The sequence below is a fragment of the Schistocerca gregaria genome, chromosome 1 (assembly GCF_023897955.1).
Source record: "Schistocerca gregaria isolate iqSchGreg1 chromosome 1, iqSchGreg1.2, whole genome shotgun sequence".
Taxonomy (NCBI): Eukaryota; Metazoa; Arthropoda; class Insecta; order Orthoptera; family Acrididae; genus Schistocerca; species Schistocerca gregaria.
Window position 1 is genome coordinate 1,075,815,477 of NC_064920.1, and position 20,854 is coordinate 1,075,836,330.

Below are 20,854 nucleotides of genomic sequence, written 5' to 3' on the forward strand. Positions count from 1 at the left end.
CTTTGAGTTCCGGAAGCATCTCCGTAACATTTGCGTGTTCTTCGAACCTACCGGTAACAAATCTAGCAGCACACCTCTGAATTGCTTCGACGTCCACCTTCAATCCGAGTTGGTGCGGATCCCAAACGTTTGAGCAGTATTCAAGAATAGGTCGCACCGGCGTCCAGTATGCGGTCTTCTTTGCAGATGAACTACACTTTATAAAATTTCCCAAAAAAAAGTCGAACGTTCGCCTTCCCTACCGCTTTGCAACGTTACACAAACGCAATCCAACGACGTTGTTGTGTCAAGCAGTACGCTACTAATGCTGTATCCTGACATTAAAGGTTTGTATTTCCTATTCATCCGCATTAACTCACATTTTTCCACACTCAGTGCTAGCTGCCGTTCATCACACCAACTACAAATTGTATCTTCCTACAGTCACTCAACTCTGACACCTTACCGTACACCACGTCATCAACACCAAACAACCGCAGATTTTTGCCCACCCTATTCGCTGAATCATCTAGGTATATGGAGAACAACAGCTGACCTATCACACTTCACTGGGGCATTCCTGACGTTACCCTTGTCTCTGATGAAGACTTTCCGCCGAGGATAACATTAATACATTATGTACAGTGAACTTCCGATGTCATCCCCAAGGTCATTTATGTATATGCCCTTTTCTCACATGATATACTGAGAACTATGGATGAAGGGCAACATGCAGATTACATGTTTCTAGATTTCCGAAAAGCATTTGACACGATGAACCAATGCAGGCTGTTAACGAAGGTATGAGCATATGGAATACGTTCACAGGTATTTGAGTTGCTCGAAGACTTCTGGGGAAATGTTCTTGAGATGTCGGCAAATTCTAAAGCGGAAATGGGGTGATGCTCCATCATGCAGAAATCACATAACCCGTCGGACTGCCAAAGGCACAGTCTCATGCAGCCCTGACAGAGTATTCGGCATGAAGTCGAAGTACGTTCTTCCGTCGAGGCATTGTAGAATAACTGGTCCAGCAATGTGGACGCCATGAATCCCTGCCCACATTTTGATGCTGAACAGATGGTGACCAGACGTCCCAGCCATTCCCTAAGAATTTGGTGAAGCCCACAGTCGTTTAATGAACAAAGTAAGAGCATGTGGACTATCAGACCAATTGTGAGATTGGATTGAAGAGTTCCTAGATAACAGAACGCAGCATGTCATTCTCAATGGAGAGAAGTCTTCCGAAGTAAGAGTGATTTCAGGTGTGCCGCAGGGGAGTGCCAAAGGATTGTTGCTATTCACAGTACACATAAATGACCTTGTGGATGACATCGGAAGTTCACTGAAGCTTTTTGCAGATGATGCTGTTGTGTATCGAGAGGTTGTAACAATGGAAAATTGTACTGAAATGCAGAAGGATCTGCAGCGAATTGACGCATGGCGCAGGGAATGGCAATTGAATCTCAATGTAGACAACTGTAATGTTCTGCGAATAGATAGAAAGAAAGATCCCTTATCATTTAGCTACAATATAGAAGGTCAGCAACTGGAAGCAGTTAATTCCATAAATTATCTGGGAGTACGCATTAGAAGTGATTTAAAATGGAATGATCGTATAAAGTTGATCGTCGGTAAAGTAGATGCCAGACTGAGATTAATTGGAAGAATAATACGGAAATGCAATCCGAAAACAAACGAAGTAGGTTACAGTACGCTTGTTCGCCCACTGCTTGAATACTGCTCAGCAGTGTGGAAACCGTACCAAATAGGGTTGATAGAAGAGATAGAATAGATCCAACGGAGAGCAGGATCATTTAGAAATCGCGAAAGCGTTACGGAGATGATAGATAACCTCCAGTGGAAGACTCTGCAGGAGAGACGCTCAGTAGCTCAGTACGGGCTTTTGTTGAAGTTTCGAGAACACACTTTCACCGAGGGACGAGTCAAGCAGTATATTTCTCCCTCCTACGTATATCTCGCGAAGAGACCATGAGGATAAAATCAGAGATATAAGAGCCCACACAGAGGCATACCGACAATCCTTCTTTCCACGAACAGTACGAGACTGGAATAGAAGGGAGAACCGATAGAAGTACTCAAGGTACCCTCCGCCACACACCGTCAGGTGGCTTGCGGAGTATGGATGTAGATGTAGATGCAGATGTAGTACGAACAATGATTTCTAAAACCATTGTGATTCGTGGACATAAGCTTCTCAGGCTCAAGAAAATTTATTATTTGCGAACTGAGAATATGTTCAAGGAATCTGCAGAACCGAAGTTATGGATATTGATCTGTAATTTTGCGGGTCCGTTCTCTTACCCTTCTTATATTTAGGAGTCACCTGCGCTTTATAACAGTCACTTGGGCCTTTTTTGCTGGGCGAGAGATTTACGATAAATCCCAGTTAGATAAGGGGCCATGGCGTAGAGTACTCTTTCTAAACCAGAACTGAGATTCCATCTGAAACTGGTCCCTTATTTGCTTTCAAATCTTTCAGTTGTTTTTCTACTTCATTCGGGAGTCTGTCAGATGGTCAAATGACAGCACGTATGTACGATTCTCCTGCGTGAACAATTTCTTGAAAGCAGAACTTAAATTTCCGGCTTTCCTTTTGCTACCTTCAACTGCCCTCCTCAGACTTGTCAACAAGGAACAGAATGGAAGCCTTAGATCCGCTTAGTGATTTTATATAGGACTCTTGGAGTCTCAGGTATGTTATTCTACCCCTATCCTGCCTGCACTGGATGAATCCTAACCAGGATACGTCTGGTAGTAGGGTTATGCCGTGTCCTCCGTGCCTTTAGTGGCGAAAGGGGCAGCCCGTACGACAAACCCCCCTCCCGGCTGGCGAGTCGGCCGCGGTAGCTGCCCCGGCCACGAGCGCTGAATGGTCGACACACGATGACGTCACATTGCTCGCCCCTTGAGTCACGCTCTGCTGCACGTCCAGTGTTGCCACTGTTAACGGCGACAAGTGCCTGCGGTGCAGCGCACTTCGCCCTCGCTGTTTAGTGTCCCCACTTACATCGACATCTATGGAAGTTCTGTGTCGACTGTGCTATGAGACACCAACGTTACGTTATGAGAGCTCGTCTCCTAAACTCCAAATAGATCGTGATCTTTTGTTGGTGCCCTATGCCTTAGCTGGCAACGGCCGTGCCGCAATGGATACGCCGGTTCCCGTCAGATCACCGAAGTAAAGCGCTGTCGGGCGTGGCCGGCACTTGGATGAGTGACCATCTGGGCCGCCACATGCTGTTCCCATTATTCGGGGCGCATTTAGCCTCGTGTTGCCCACTGAGGATGTACTCGACTGAATAGTAGCGGCTCCGGTCACAGAAAACTATCATAACGACTGGGAGAGCGGAGTGCTGACCAACCCCCCCCCCCCCCCCCCCAGCTGGATCCTCAGCTGAGGAGGACACGGCGGTTGGATGGTCCCGATGGGCCACTTTTGGCCTGAATATCGAGTGCTGCTGACGCTGCTATGCTTTAGCTGACTTCGGCTCTTTTGCCACTATACCTCTCCCACCGCACCCCTGATGCACCCTTGTTTCTACCGTATCACGAATCCTCGAATATCCATCAGATTCCTACAGACACCACGCTGATGCTACGGTCGCAGGTTGGAATCCTGCCTCGGGCATGGATATGTGTGATGTCCTTAGGTTAGTTAGGTTTAAGTAGTTCTAAGTCCAGGGGACTGATGACCTCAGATGTTAATTCCCATAGTGCTTAGAGCCATTTTAACCATTTTTGATCTGCAGACACATATCTGGCAGAAACTGTCGGTTTCAACAGCAATAATGGCAAAAGCAGAGACATTTAACAGTCATTTAGCCAACTTTCTATCAATCATCGAAATAGGAGAGAGCCTTATCAAAAACACGAGAGAACCTTATCAAACAGAACAACAATAAGTATCTTTTACCCATTTACTTTACGGTTTTTTGCAGAGCTGTATTGTTGTAGTAGACATAAATCTGTAGGATTCATTCCACTGCTTTTCACCAGGTTCAAACCAAAACCCTCTGCAGACAAGAAACAAGGCCAGCGTAAGAAAAGTGAGGATCACGATGAATCTTCCGACCAAGTGGAGACCGCTCGAAAATCGATTGGCGATGGGCCTTCCGACGTTGTGGACGCCATGCCTGCAGGAATCTTCGTCCCTGGGTAGGTACCCAGATTATGAAGTCATATTAATGGTTCTAAACACACACACACACACACACACACACACACACACACACACATACACACACACACACAAATATCATGAAAACAGAAATTTTCCTATGAATTAGCAACTGTTGTGTAGGAAAACTATGAACGCGTGCTGAAAAGTAATTCCTCCACCTCTTTATGTGAAAACTCTTAAAGAATTATAAACAAAACATTTTTTTTTAACATTCTTCATATCTACGTATTTGTTTCTCAGCATAGTCACCCTGATGACGAACATATTTACCGAGCGAGGTGGCGCAGTGGTTAGCACACTGGACTCGCATTTGGGAGGACGACGGTTCAAACCCGCGTCGTGCCACCCCGATTTAGGTTTTCCACGATTTCCCTAAATCGCTTCAGGCAAAAGCCGGGATTGTTCCTTTGAAAGGGCACGGCCGACTTCCTTCCCCATCCTTCAATAATCCAATGGGACCGATGATATCGCTGTTTGGTCCTCTCTCCCAAATCAACCAACCGACCAACCAACCAACCAACACATTTCTCCCAGTGAGGGACCAGTTTGGTGATACCGTCACTGCAGAATGCTTGACGTCGTTGACGGAGCCACAACCTCGCCTCTGCTTGCACTATCACCATCTAATGAAGTCCTCGAAGTTGTTCGTTAAGTTTTGGAAACAGATGAAAATCAGATAGGGCCAAGTCGGGTTGCATGGAGGATGATCGATGACAGTGAAGATGCAGCACAGCTCGAACATCCCCGAAAACTGTGAATATGACTTGATGGTATGGTTTTGAATCTTCATGGCGCCGGTGATCCTTTGTGGCTCAAGTCCATTCACTCATGCTCTCTGGTTTTCGGAGTAAAATGGTGATCCCAGCGTTCATGACCTGTCGCAGTGTTGTTAAAGAAACCACCACCCTCATGCTCAACATGCAGTAGAAATCGTCGTCCAATCTCCTGTGTTTCACGTTACGAGCGAGCATTCGAAGCGCCCACCGTACCACAGTTAAGCAATGACGACCTGTACAAGCTCTCGTGATACGGGACACTTAAGTTACGTGAGAGCTGTGTCTGTGTTATCTGACGATTTTCTCTAGTGAGTTCATCAACCCCATTCTCATGAGTCTCTTCGGTTGCAGGCGAGGAATATACATAACAAGTAATACCTCAGCCGACATTGAGAACAAGATCAAAGAAACGGAGGAATTACATTTCAGTACCACCTCGTATGAATATCAAGAGCTCAGATGGAAACCCAGTTCTAAGCAAAGAAGGGAAAGCAGAAAGGTGGAAGGAGTATATAGAGGGTCTATACAAGGGCAATGTACTTGAGGACAATATTATGGAAATGGAGGAGGATGTAGATGAAGATGAAATGGGAGAGCCAGTCATGACAAAACTATACCATCTGGTGAGAAAGATGTATGAGACGGTCGAAATACCCTCAGACTTCATATAATAATTCCAATCCAAAAGAAGGCAGGCGTTGACAGATGTGAAAATCACCGAACTATCAGTTTAATAAGTCACAGCTGCAAAATACTAACGAGAATTCTTTACAGACGAATGGAAAAACTGGTCGAAGGCGACCTCGGGGAAGATCAGTTTGGATTCCGTAGAAATGTTGGAACACGTGAGGCAATACTGACCCTACGACTTATCTTAGAAGAAAGATTAAGGAAAGGCAAACCTACGTTTCTAGCATTTGTAGACTTAGAGAAAGCTTTTGACAATGTTGATTGGAATACTCTCTTTCAAGTTCTAAAGGTGGCAGGGATAAAATACAGAGAGCGAAATGCTATTTACAATTTGTATAGAAACCAGATGGCAGTTATAAGAGTCGAGTAGCATGAAAGGGAAGCAGTGGTGGGGAAGGGAGTGAGACAGGGCCGTAGCCTCTCCCCGACGTTATTCAATCTGTATATTGATCAAGCAGTAAAGGACCAAAAGAAAAATTTGGAGTAGGAATTAAAATCCATGGAGAAGAAATAAAAACTTTGAGTTTCGCCGATGACATTGTAATTCTGTCAGAGACAGCAAAGGACTTGGAAGAGCAGTTGAACGGAATGGACAGTGTCTTGAAAGGAGGGTCACTTAATCTCATTTACGTATTGTTTCGTTATTTCGTAGTAGAATAATTCCTCATTTAGGATTGACTAACAAGTACATAGTTTTATTTCGTGCTTGTTGTTCTATCTTAAATCCCAAAAGTAAGGTCTCCTATTTTTTGTATATACATAGACCTGTTTATTTCTACAACGGTTTACATCAGTTTAGAGCTTGAACATTAACTATTTTTCGGGATAATCACCATTTCTTTCGATTCATTTTTCAAGACTCTGTGGCAGTTTTTGTATGTCCATGTCATACCAGCTCGCCGCCATTCTGCGAAGAAGGGTGCCACCACTGGCGTGATTGTTGCTAGGTCTCAGGTGTAAAGTGGTATGCCCAGGTTTCGTCACCCGTGACAATTGAGTACAGAAAGTTGTCCTGTTCGGCTGCAAGGCGGTGAAGAAATGTGCGGGAAGCATCAACTCGTTGCCACATGTGGTCCTCAGTCAGCATGCGTGGCACCCATCTTGCGCACCCCTTCCGATAGTTCAGTGTTTCCGTTAAAATTCTGTGAGCTGTGCTTCGGGAAACCTCAGGAACCAACGTGCACAGATCGTCCAGGGTGATCCGCCGATGTTCACGCACGCTTTGCTCAACCTTCCACACTGTCTCCTCAGAAATTGACGGCCTCGTGCTCTTTTGTTCGTCGTGAATTTCGGTCCGACCAGCTGAAACTCTTTAAACCACTTACGAACATTTTTGACATCCATGCACGACTCACCACACACTTCCGTCACTTGGCGATGGATTTCAACCGGCGCAGTGCCCTTTGCGTTCAAAAACCGAATAACTGCGAGCAATTCGCACTTGGCGGTAACATCCAACGGGAGCTCCATTCTCAAAGGCTGCCAAGCCAAGACTGGGCGCCTCAGCGCGGCGTGCGCATGTTTACACACAGCGCGTGAAGCACTCTTCATAACAGTATGATCAACTGCCACAAAAACAGAGTTCTGTACTTACAAAGAAATAGACCTTACTTTTGGGATTACCGTCATATCTCAGTCAATCTGTCACAGCTTCGGCGCTCAATAACTTTATTTGCACTGTATTTCCTTTTGGTACACTGGTGGGTACTGTTGTATAACATCACCTTGTAGCAGTGACACTGGCTTCGATAAATTCAGTTGTACAGCATATTTTTGTATGGGTTTAATCATTAAACACTTATAACAATAAGGTGGTCTTGCTGAGTATTGCTGGTTATCGACTATCCCTTCATTCACTTTGTTATTTATTCGTGATATAACAGTAACGTAATCCTTTCTTTCTCAGTGGTGCGTCTAGAATCCGTTTCATTAGAATTGTTTAAAATTACTGAATCGTTTCGAGTTTTTAAGCTTATTTATCTTATTATGAACATATTTTGTTTATTGCTATTTTTTCCACAATATCTGCTCTTGAATTTTTTATGGCTTTGTCTTCGATTTTGAAAGGGTGACCTGTATCTTTTATATCCGTCGTTAATGTTCATGTCTACGTTTTTCCAGTCGGTATCAGTCCGTCTGTTCTTCAGATCGAGTGTTGAAATTTCAGCTAGTCCGGCCGATATAATTTTTGTTGTATTGGTTGTAGGTACTTTTGTAAGCTATATTCATGCAACCTACACAGGCTGTATGGTCCAACTCAGTAGGCAACAAGAGACATCTATGCTTCCATAACAATATAACAGCAGCAGATACCACTGTATATCGAGTCCTAGCCGCCACTACACCGCCTCCCCCACAGAATAGTGCAAAAAATTGTAGCATTAGTATTTATGTGTTAATTTAGATGAGTTACGTTAGTTTATCTTTTAAAGTCCTATATGTTTTTACGGTTAAACTCCTGAGGACTAGCAGTACACTTGTAACGTTATGTTAAGCTAAACATAAAATAAATATGAATGTGACTGGTAACAGTTCGTTACAAATAATTATTTCACAGTCTCTGCACTTCGCCATTATGACCACAATTTATTAAAACATTCATAATCTGCTCTTATATGTTGCCAAAACAGATTAACTCATGACTAATTTTGATATTGTTATTCATTGTGTTTCATATACGACGATGTTATGAAAAGGTTAGACTGCTGCTTGCCATGTAGCAAAGATCTAGAGTCGCATATAGGCACAACAAAAAGACTGTCAAACAAGTTATTTCGGCCAAAAGACCTCCTTCCGAATGAGACTACCATGTTGGACTTTTTGCGCCACGCTGGATTTTTTTCGTCGGTTATTTCATTTTGTATACTGTGCTATGATTGGGTGGAGATAAGGAGAGGCAGGGAGGAGAGTGGTGTAAACCACAACTGGGCTATTTCATTTTCTTAAAATTTATTTTATCCTGATTGGATGCCTTCTTTTAATACCTTGCTGTGATTGGTTAATAGAAGAGGAGGGACGGAGTTGTGGCATAAAGCAGGGTTGAGATTTTTAAATTTCTCATCAATGTCATCCTTGATTTTTTTGTCCTTATCTTTCTTTTAAAAATAATTCATCATCAACCATTTTCGATTTTTTAAAATTTCCCGTTAATTGTTTTAAGCACTCCGCCATTCTATACGCAGGACAATTAATTTCCTGTCAATTTTTTGAATTTCCTGATGGCCGCCATCTTCGATGTTTTGAATTTCCCGTGCAAAGCGACTGCAGCGTCGCGAATCTGCTGCAGCCTAGCGGCATAAATTGGAACTGACCAGGTAGTAAACACCTATACAACTATTTCTTTTTTTCTTTTCTCCATCTAATTATTGTCCTCAGTAGACATAAACATGTAACATACTCAACTAATTTATTGACTTTATTGTCAACTTGTGCATCTCTTCTTCGCATTTTTTGTTAAAAAATTTTCTTTGCTCTTACTGTAATGGACTGTCAGGAGGATTATTTTCAAACTTATTCTGCTAGTCCCTTACATTCGTTTTCGCAGTTTTTTAGGAGTAGAGACAATTATTACACAGAGTCATAAGCAAAACTAAGGTGAATCAGATACGTTTCATTACGTTTCCCTACGTTCAGAATCTGGAAACTTCCTCTAACACTTCTCAGAATACCTTTGTGAATGTGAAGTCCCAGCGAGTACAGAGGCATTCTTCCGCTAAATTGAGGATCAGGACAGGAATATATAAAGTGATTGAGGTACTCAGTCTCTGTAATAAACTCATAATGGCTTATTGAGTAGGGGAACGACAGGTAATATGGGCCAGTTGGTATTTCAGCTATTCACTACGAGGTAGGAGCACGGTACACAGTGTTATCTTTGCGGCCAGCGCCATTTCGCCATGTGTAGAGAGTTTGTTTCATTCCCAGTGTGGTATCGTCTGTGAATTTTTTGTGCTCCTACAAGTTGTTGCATCGAATAATTTTTAACATCACTCTGAATCATTACAGATAAGAATATATTTAAAAAAACAATGAAATGTCGTGTGGCTGGGGCCTCCTGTCGGGTAGGCCTGTTGCCTAGTATAAGTCTTTTTGGTTGACGGCACTTCAGCGTCTTGCGCGTCGATGGACATAATATGAGGATGAAGACTACACAACACAGAGTCTTTGAGCAGAGAAAATCCCTAACCCAGCCGGGAATCGAACCCAGGTCCCCTTGCACGGTATTCTGCCGCAGTGACCACTTTTTTTTAGTTTTGTTCATAGTTGTTGATCGTTAAAGTTCGTTTTGTTGATCCTTCCACTCAGTTTTTTTTTTTTTTATTACACAGGCTAAACAGCTCTCTGGCCGAACAGCTGAGCTACCGTGCCGGCTATCCCTCGGCTATCGAGGCGGACAGAATATACTTGTGAAACAGGAGCTGTTATTTAATTTACTCTATTAATATAAGACAGTGACAATTGCACTTCGTCTGCTCTATCAATGTTTCGCTTACTACCATGTTTTCATATCAGTGTGAGTCGGGTAGTATGGGCCATCCGACATTCGGGTGCTATGGGCCACGGAAAGAATTTCCTTTTTTTTCTTTTTTCGTTTCTTTTTTTAAGGATACTATGCCAACATTTAAGAAAACCAGAAGGTGAAGGTCGGGGAGAATGGTCAGAGAATTATATGAAAAATGCTGTTGCAAGTGTACTGGAGAATAAACTTTTCGAAAGAGCCGCGTCTGACCGATACCATGTGCCTAGAAGCTCTCTGAAAAGAAAGTTAAAAGCTACAGCAAATAATGAGCCAACTGATATGAAACCACATATGGAGTCTTTTAAGGCAACCTTCGATGAAAGTTGTGGAAAGCTATTAGAAGCTCATTTGATGGATTTAGATTCGAGACTAATGCCCTGTCCAAAGCAAGAGTTTTTGAAACTGGCCTATGACCTGGCAGAAAAATTAAATTTGAGTCAGATTCAACAAAAGGACAATGGAAAGAATTTTTATGCCAGTTTTATGAAGAAGCACCCAAATCTGACCTACAGGAAACCACAATCAACTAGTCTGATGCATTGTGTAGGGTTTAATAAGCCACAGGTCGAAACGTTCTTCAGCCGGTTTGAAATTCTCTTTAAAAAGCATTCCTTTCGTCGATCCCGAATTTTTAATGAGAACGAGACTGGCGTATCGTGTGTGTATGAAAATGACAAGATCATTAGAGTGAAAGGAAAAAGTCAAGTGTAGAAAATTGCTTCTGGAGAGAGGGGACGTAATGTTATACTTCTATTTGCATGAGTGCAACTGGGAAATTTATTTCTCCGTTTTTTATTTTCCGAAGGAAACGAATAAATGACCGCCTCATGACTGGTGCTCCAAACGAAAGCATTAGTTTTGCGACGTACAGTGGTTGGATGACAGCTGAGGCTTTTTAAAGTGACTTTAACTCTTTGTTTCCTTCACAAACCCCTCAGCAGTAGATCCTGTCTTGAAGATTGTAGATGGGTATACCAGTTACTAGGACTTAGATGTCATCATGTATGCTCGGGGAAACCATGTCCATATGCTAAGTCCATATGCTAAGTTTTCTCCCCACACACTTCTCATAAGTTGCAGCCTCTGGATAGGTCGTTCATGAAACCTTTCAAAAACTGCTTCAACACTGCTTGCAGTTTGTGGATGAGGGATAATTCTGGGTCAATAATTAATGACTTTGATGTTACAAAATTTGTAGATGATGCCTACAAGCAAGTGTGTCGACTATATATTGCTGAAAATGTATTTAGATGCACTAGCATTTACCTGACAAACCCAGACATATTTACTAATTTGGACTTTATGGGCAGTGATACTACCAACATTGTAGAGAAACCTCTCCCCGAGATGAAGTCTGATGGGGCTGTTCGTACTATATATAGGACACCCACATCGACTTCACCAGCAGCTCTGATAGACCCCCCTCCCCCTCAACTTGCTTCCCAGGCAGAATCTACAATCACTTCAGGAGAGGCCACCACTTCTATTGACATCAACTCCAATAAAAAAAAAAATTGCTGACAGACAAGAAAGATTCAGAAGAGCAAAAGGAAAAAACGCAACAGAAAAAAGACAAATGAAATTTTCAAAACAAGAACAAACGATGATCAATAAGAAAAAGGAACATGAACAAATCAAAATTTTTCGTAATGACAGTCCTACATCAGCCACTTCTCAAGACGTTGTACATGTACAATACGAGGGTGAGTCAAATGAAAACCGTAAATTTGTAATAACAAATCGAAATTTCGCGCCGTTATCCTGTAAGCTGGTAAGCGTGCTACAAACAGTGTGCAGAATGGCCTGTAGGTGGCAGCATAGTGCAGACGCACACATACCGTCGCAGTATCAGTATAAAGATGACATGTACCAGGGAAGAACAGTGTTCTGTTATTCGGTTTTTGCGTAGTGAAGGTATGAAACCTATTGAAATTCATCGATGAATGAAGGTTCAATACGGTGATGCATGTTTGTCACAGCAGCAAGTCTACGAATGGAGTAGGAAGTTCGTAAATGGTGTGACTTCAGTGGAAGGTGCTTCTCGTCCAGGTCAGGCACAATGAGTTGTGACTCCACAGAACATTGCAGCAGTGGAAGTCATAGTGAAGGAAAACCGCCGAGTGACACTGAAGGACATTGCAGCATGTTTACACATTAGTCATGGGTCAGCACACCACATTGTGCGTTATGTGCTCCAGTTGCACAATGTGTCTGCAAGATGGGAGCCATGGCAGCTGACTCCTGAAATGAGAGAACGACGTGTTGATGCTTGTGAAGAACTTCTTCGGCGCTTTGAACGAGAAGGTGATAGCTTCCTTGCAAGAATCGTTACCGGGGACGAAACCTGGGTTCACTTCCATCAACCAGAAACGAAGAAAGCGAGCAAGGAATGGCGCCATTCCTCATCACCAAAACCAAAGAAGTTTCGAACAGAATCATCAGCAGGGAAGGTTAAGCTGACTCTCTTTTGGGATGAAACAGGCGCCATTTTGGAGCATTACACGCCTAGAGGGACCACTGTCACCAGTGCATCATACACAGATCTCCTAAAAAATCATCTGCCGCCTGCAATCAAACCAAAGCGACGTGGATTGCTGTCAGTAGGTGTCCTTTTGCAACATGACAATGGAAGGCCCCACACTGGCCGTGCAACAGTTGCAACAATCACAGATCTGCATTTTGAGTGTCTTCCTCATCCACCATATCAACCAGAATTTGCCCCAAGTGATTTCCTTATGTCTGGACCACTCAAAGACGCAATGGGAGGAAACAAGTTCCGTTCTGATGAAGAGGTACGCCACGCGGTGCATGAATGGTTGCGTGGAGTACCAAAAGAATTTGTTTCTGAAGGAATTTATGCACTTTGTAAGCGCTGGATGACTTGCATTGAGCGTGGGGGAGATTATCTTGAAAAGTGATACAGCCTTGTACCACTTCTGCACAATAAAAAATATTTAAGGTTTTCGTTTGACTCACCGTCGTATATCTTGCGTGGAGAAAGCTATTAGGAAAACTGGATTCAGTGCAAAAAGTGTTAAGGCTGGACAGATGAACTCTGTGAGGACGTTGAGGACTTACTTTTTTACTTTTGTGATCTCTGTAACCTAAATAATTATTAGGGTAAGTGAGCTATAATATGTAATATATTGTGTATAGTATTAAACAATAAAACTTTTAATGAAAACAATGTTTTAATTTATAATCATAATCACATTAGTGTGGCCCATACTACCCACCAATTTTTAAAATGCCCAAAATGCGAGGTTAATTCTAATTATATTTTATGTATTGTTCCCTTCATATAATCCTAAATATATTTTTATTACTTAGAGGAAAGAAGTTGAAAATATGATTTTTTTGCTGGGGGCTAAGTTAGGCTCAAATATATTTTGTAATGTACATTTTTCCTTAAATGGCCCACAATACCCGCCGTTCCCCTATGTGTGTAGGTCTACACAGAGGAGCCAAAACTGTGTGACTGCCTGCTTAAAAGCCTGTTGGTCCACTTTTGGAACGCAGTGCAACAGCAGTTCTGCGTGGAATGGATCCAACAAATCCCTGGTAGGATTGCAAAGGTATGTGGCATGAGGTGTTTACACATAGGTCACGCAGTTCCTGTAAATTACTGGCACGTGATTTATGGGTGCGTGGCTGGTGCCCTGTAGCATCCCAGGCAAATTTGCTGTCCAAGACATCAACTTGAGTTCAGTGCCACTCAGCTCACACAAATGCACGATTCTGGCCATGTGATACGAACAATTATCCTGCTGGAAAATGCCACTGTCATCACTGAAAACATCAAGCATGAAGGGATGCCCGTGGTTTGCAATAATGTTCTACGTGAACAGCTGTCAATTTGCCTTCGATTACTACAACAGATCGCAAGGAAGACCAAATCAGTAGCCCTAATTATTAAAACTGTACAGTACAAGAAGGATTGAAAAATACTTTGAATTTTTGTAAGGGAAAGGTTTTTATTGTATTCGCTTAGCTGACACAAGTATTTGAAAACACAAAATTGAGTGGTCAGTCTTAAAAAGAACTCAATGAGATTTTGGTATTCTTTTTTGACATAGGTTATCGAAACTCTTACTGAAATTTTGGCAATTTCTGCATATTCTTGCCGAACAGCTATCCAGAACGATACCACTGATGTTGTTTTGAAAACCAATTTTATAGTCTGGTCACGTGATAGTTTAGTTAACGAATCTTCTTCACTTGATAACATTTTCAACTTTTTAAATCAGTCTTCTTTAAAAGAATTTCTGAGCCATTGGATTTCGCCCTTAACTTCAGGGAATTAGTTCCTAAAACAATTATGAAAAGGCTTAGATATTGCACTTGTAAGTCTAGTTAGCAGATTTCACATTCATGAGAATGAAAAATAAAATGTAAAATCACCATATAAGAGTACTATTAATTTTAAAAACCATAATGTTTGAAAACTTTTGCGAATAATGTTAATGTTTGAAAAACATTAGTGTTTACAATTAGGCCTATTACAGTATCTGCCTAGGATTTAGGAAAATAAGTAGTTTTAAATTGCTCAGGATGGAGGTCAAAATTTGAGATGATTTTTTATGGATGTAGCTGTTATTCTACCAACTTCGACATCCTTGGTTTCCAGAAATCATATAAGCCAGGAAATACGTCGAAGGAATCCTGTTTCACTATTTGAACCCAAAGTCGAATGTTAATTGTCATTGCTTTTACTCTGTCTTGGATAAAAAAAGACTTATGACCATTCCTACACTGTAGAGTTTAGTTAAAAACGTTGAGGGCACCGAAAATATCCGCCAAATATGACAACTGTGTCGATCAGTTTTTATGGTGGTGTAGTGGTTCTATACATGAAAGATCCCTGGAGATACTAGAAGGTTTCAGATAGATTATATAATGGTAAGACAGAGATTCAGAAACCAGATTTTTAAACTGTAAGACATTTCCAGGGGCAGGTGTGGACTCTGACCACTATCTATTGGTTATGAACTGTAGATTAAAACTGAAGAAACTGCAAAAAGATGGGAATTTAAGAAGATGGGAGCAGGATAAACTGAAAGAACCGGAGGTTGTACAGAGTTTCAGGGACAGCATAAGGGAACAATTGACAGGAATGGGGAAAATAAATACAGTAGAAGAAGAATGGGTAGCTCTGAGGGATGAATTAGTGAGGCAGCAGAGGATCAAGTAGGTAAAAAGACGAGGGCTAGTAGAAATCCTTGGGTAACGCAAGAGATACTGAATTCAATTGGTGAAAGGAGAAAGTACAAAAATGCAGTAAGTGAAGCAGGCAAAACGGAATACAAAAGTATCAAAAATGAGATCGACAGGAAGTGCAAAATAGATAAGCAGGGATGGCTAGAGAACAAATGTGAAGATGTAGAGGCTTATCTCACTAGGGGTAAGATAGATACAGCCTACAGGAAAATTAAAGAGACCTTTGGAGAAAAGAGAGCCACTTGTATGAATATCAAGAACTCAGATGGAAACCCAGTTCTAAGCAAAGAGGGGAAAGCAGAAAGGTGGAAGGAGTATATAGAGGGTCTACACAAGGGCGATGTACTTGAGGGCAATGTTATAGAAATGGAAGAGGAAGTAGATGAAGATGAAATGGGAGATATGATACTGCACGAAGAGTTTGACAGAGCACAGAAAGACCTAAGTCGAAACAAGGACCCGGGAGTTGACAACATTCCATTAGAACCACTCACAGCCTTGGGAGAGCCAGTGATGACAAAACTCTACCATCTGATGAACAAAATATATGAGACGGGCGAAATACCCTCGGACATCAAGAAGAATATAATAATTCCAATCCCAAAGAAAGGAGATGTTGACAGATGTGAAAATTACCGAACTATCAGTTTAATAAGTCACAACTGCACAATACTAACGCTAATTCTTTACAGACCAATGGAAAAACTGGTAGTAGCCAGGCTCGGGGAAGATCAGTTTGGATTCCATAGAAATGTTGGAACACGTGAGGCAATACTGACCCTACGACTTATCTTAGAAGAAAGATTAAGGAAAGGCGAACCTACGTTTCTAGCATTTGTAGACTTAGAGAAAGCTTCTGACAATGTTGACTGGAATACTCTCTTTCAAATTCTGAAGGTGTCAGGGGTAAAATACAGGGAGCGAAATGCTATTTACAATTTGAACAGAAACCAGATGGCAGTTATAAGAGTCGAGGGACATTAAAGGGAAGCACTGGTTGGGAAGGGAGTGAGACAGGGTTGTAGCCTCTCCCCCATGTTATTCAATCTGTATATTGAGCAAGTAGTAAAGGAAACAAAAGAAAAGTTCGGAGTAGGTATTAAAATCCATGGAGAAGAAATAAAAACTTTGAGGTTCGCCGATGACATTGTAATTGTGTCAGAGACAGCAAAGGACTTGGAGGAGCTGTTGAATGGAATGGACAGTGTCTTGAAAGGAGGGTATAAGATGAAAATCAACAAAAGGAAAACGAGGATAATGGAATGTAGTCGAATTAAGTCTGGTGATGCTGAGGGAATTAGATTAGGAAATGAGGCACTTAAAGTAGTAAAGGAGTTTTGGAATTTGGGGAGCAAAATAACTGATGATGGGCGAAGCAGAGACGATATAAAATGTAGACTGGCAATGGCAAGGAAAGCGTTTCTGAAGAAGTGAAATTTGTTAACATCGAGCATAGATTTGAGTGTCAGGAAATCGTTCCTGAAAGTATTTGTATGGAGCATAGCTATGTATGGAAGTGAAACGTGGACGATAAATAGTTTGGACAAGAAGAGAATAGAAGCTTTCGAAATGTGGTACTACAGAAGAATGCTGAAGATTAGATGCGTAGATCACATTACTAATGAGGAGGTATTGAACAGAATTGGGGAGGTGTCTGTGGCACAACTAGACCAGAAGAAGGGATCGGTTGGTAGGACATGTTCTGAGGCATCAAGGTATCACCCATTTAGTATTGGAGGGTAGCGTGGAGTGTAAAAATCGTAGAGGGAGACCAAGAGATGAATACACTAAGCAGATTCAGAAGGATGTAGGCTGCAGTAGGTACTAGGAGATAAAGGAGCTTGCACAGGATAGAGTAGCATGGAGAGCTGCATCAAAGCAGTCTCAGGACTGAAGACCACAACAACAACAACAACGGTGGTTAATGCCCTCAACTCGTATCTCAGAGACCCGAGCTCTATTCTCGTTCTTGGCCAAGCAGATATTGGTTTTTTGGTGTCACCCAGATCCACCCAAGCAAATGACGCGATGGTCCGTTAAAAGGGTCGTGGCCTCTTCCTTTACCTCTAGCAGTAACAAATCCGAGCAGAGCACTGTCTCTGATAACCTCAGGTATGGACCAGGTGTACAATACCAATATTCCTTCCTTCTTTCCTTCGTGTTGTGTCTGGATATTCCATGAGCAAATACATGCCGATCGTTCTTGTGAACAATTGTGTGTAAGAAACAACAAACCGACAAATTACGTTTGGGCTGTTTCATGTCATGTGGTCACGCCATGAGCAGCCAGCCATAGCCAAGACTGTGGGCCAGCTCCATAGCGCAGCCTGTAGGGATGTACGCTTCCAGACGCATGGCAACACACAATATCCGTAGTTTTCAAAACATGGAAAAATACTATATAGAATAGCGTCAGGGCATTTCAACTCTTAATTCATTCTGTACTCGCTGATGCTGACTGACAAATGCAGCTCCTGAAGTTCCGATAATTCTATCCTTGTCTTCGACTCTCGATCAGTGTTCACGTTTCAGTGCCACTCTGTGTTGGGAACCGCTGGCCTAATGGTACCACCACCAATCTGTTTTCGTGGCGCGGTGCGTGTTTCGAGCAGCCGTTCGATTAGGCGACAGCTTCTCTCCGACATCGAAGTTCTGTGACGAGGTCTTGTCGTCTACTCCTGGTTTCACCATCGTAATTTCCATAGACGCTCACGACAACATACACGAACAGTCGACCAGCTCCGCCATGCCGAAATTCTCATTCGCAGACGCCGGGCCACAAGGATCTGCTCCTTCTAGGAACCGCATATTTGAGTGATTTTTCTCAATAGTCTGCCCTTGTTGTTGTTGTGGTCTTCAGTCCCGACACTGTTTTGATGCAGCTTTCCATGCTAATCTATCCTGTGCAAAGTCCTTCATCTCCCAGAACCTACTGCAACCTACATCCTTCTGAATCTGGTTAGTGTATTCATCTCTTGGTCTCCCTCTACGATTTTTACCCTCCACGCTGCCCTCCAATGCTAAATTTGTGATCCCTTGATGCCTCAGGACATATCCTACCAACCGATCCCTTCTTCTAGTCAAGTAGTGCCACAAACGTCACTTCTCCCCTATACTATTAAATACCTCCTCATTAGTTACGTGATCTACCCATCTAATCTTCAACATTCTTCTGTAGCACCACATTTCGAAATCTTCTATTCTCTTCTTATCCAAACTACTTACTGTCCATGTTTCACTTCCATACATGGCTACACTCCAGACAAATACTTTCAGAAACGATTTCCTGACACTTAAATCTATACTCGATGTTAACAAATTTCTCTTGTTCAGAAACGCTTTCCTTGCCATTGCCAGTCTACATTTTGTATCCTCCTTACTTCGACCATCATCAGTTATTTTGTTCCCCAAATACCAAAACTCCTTTACCACTTTAAGTGTCTCATTTCTTGACCTAATTCTCTCGGCATCACCCGACTTAATTCGACTACATTCCATTATCCTCATCTTGCTTTTGTTGATTTTCATCTTATATCCTCCTGTCAAGACACTGTCCATTCCGTTCAACTGCTCTTCCAAGTCCTTTGCTGTCTCTGACACAATTACAATGTCATCGGCGAACCTCAACGTTTTTATTTCTTCTCCATGAGATTTAATAGCTACTCTGAATTTTCTTTTGTTTCCTTTACTGCTTGCTCAATATACAGATTGAATAACATGGGGGAGAGGCTACAACCCTGTCTCACTCCCTTCCCAACCAGTGCTTCCCTTTAATGTCCCTCGACTCTTATAACTGCCATCTGGTTTCTGTACAAATTGTAAATAGCTTTTCGCTCCCTGTATTTTACCCCTGCCACCTTTATAATTTGAAAGAGAGTCTTCCAGTCAACATTGTCAATTGCTTTCTCTAAGTCTACAAATGGTAGAAACGTATGTTCGCCTTTCCTTAATCTTCCTTCTAAGATAAGTCGTAAGGTCAGTATTGCCTCACGTGTTCCAACATTTCTACGGAATCCAAACTCATCTTCCCCGAGGTCCGCATCTACCAGTTTTTCCATTCGTCTGTAAAGAATTCGTGTTAGTATTTTGCAGCTGTGACTTTTTTTTCAATTTATTTCTGCCCTTATCGCTGCTAAAATGATCCCCCACTCTTCCCTGCCCCGCTTACACAGGGTGAACAGGGTGAAAACCGACAAAATGCAGCACAGATTCCTCACTGGAAATGGAGGAAAAAGCCCTATAAACATGTGTGCGGAAATGGACAGTGTGCCTGCAACAACAACGAATCGTCAAGGAATACAGTACAAAGCTGCATCGACCACACGTCACAACAGAGGTCCATAGTGGCACCTATGGGATGCTATGCACTCGTTCACACGTGACATCATGGATTGCCGCACTCTCGCAGGTTCCGACTTATCTCCGAATAGCATCACAGGCGTCTTGTACACGCTGTTGAAGGTCTGCACATCAGGAACTGTTTCAGCATACACGACGTTTTTCAGACACCCAGAGGTAAAAATCCAGGGTGTTTAAGCCCGGTGATCTAGCAGGTCATGGTACAGGGCCACTGTGTACTATCCAACATCTGGGGAAGATGTTCTTGAGATGTCGGCAAATTCCAAAAACGGAAATGGGGTGATGCTCCATCATGCAGAAATCACATAACCCATCGGACTGCCAAAGGCACAGTCTCATGCAGCCCTGACAGAGTATTCGGCATGAAGTCGAAGTACGTTCTTCCGTCGAGGCGTTGTAGAATAACTGGTCCAGCAATGTGGACGCCATGAATCCCTGCCCACATTTTGATGCTGAACAGATGGTGACCAGACGCCCCAACCATTCCCTAAGAATTGGCTGAAGCCCACAGTCGTTTAGTGAACAAAGTAAGAGCATGTGGACTATCAGACCAATTATGTGATTGGATTGAAGAGTTCCTAGATAACAGAACGCAGCATGTCATTCTCAATGAAGAGAAGTCTTCCGAAGTAAGAGTGATTTCAGGTGTGCCGCAGGGGAGTGCCATAGGATTGTTGCTATTCACAGTATACATAAATGACCTTGTGGATGACATCGGAAGTTCACTGAGGCTTTTTGCAGATGATGCTGTGGTGTATCGAGAGGTTGTAACAATGGAAAATTGTACTGAAATGCAGAAGGATCTGCAGTGAATTGACGCATGGTGCAGGGAATGGCAATTGAATGTCAATGTAGACAAGTGTAATGTGCTGCGAATACATAGAAAGATAGATCCCTTATCATTTAGCTACAAAATAACAGGTCCACAACTGGAAGCAGTTAATTCCATAAATTATCTGGGAGTACGAATTAGAAATGATTTAAAATGGAATAATCATATAAAGTTGATCGTCGGTAAAGCAGATGCCAGACTGAGATTCATTGGAAAAATCCTAAGGAAATGCAATCCGAAAACAAAGGAAGTAGGTTACAGTACGCTTGTTCGCCCAC

The 20,854-nt window shown here is 42.4% G+C and overlaps 1 protein-coding gene across 5 annotated transcripts in view; it reads left to right on the top strand.

Annotated features, from left to right (window-relative positions):
- LOC126281688 (caspase-1-like) overlaps positions 1 to 20,854 on the top strand; it is a 210,537-nt gene that overhangs the window by 30,162 nt on the left and 159,521 nt on the right. For 3 of the 5 annotated variants that reach the window (XM_049980857.1, XM_049980874.1, XM_049980866.1), the window contains exons 3-4: positions 4,000 to 4,158; positions 13,618 to 13,743. In XM_049980857.1, coding sequence (XP_049836814.1) covers positions 4,000 to 4,158; positions 13,618 to 13,743 — 285 coding nt within the window. The remainder of the gene's footprint in view (positions 1 to 3,999; positions 4,159 to 13,617; positions 13,744 to 20,854) is intronic. The other 2 variants (XM_049980879.1, XM_049980883.1) reach the window with 1 other exon arrangement.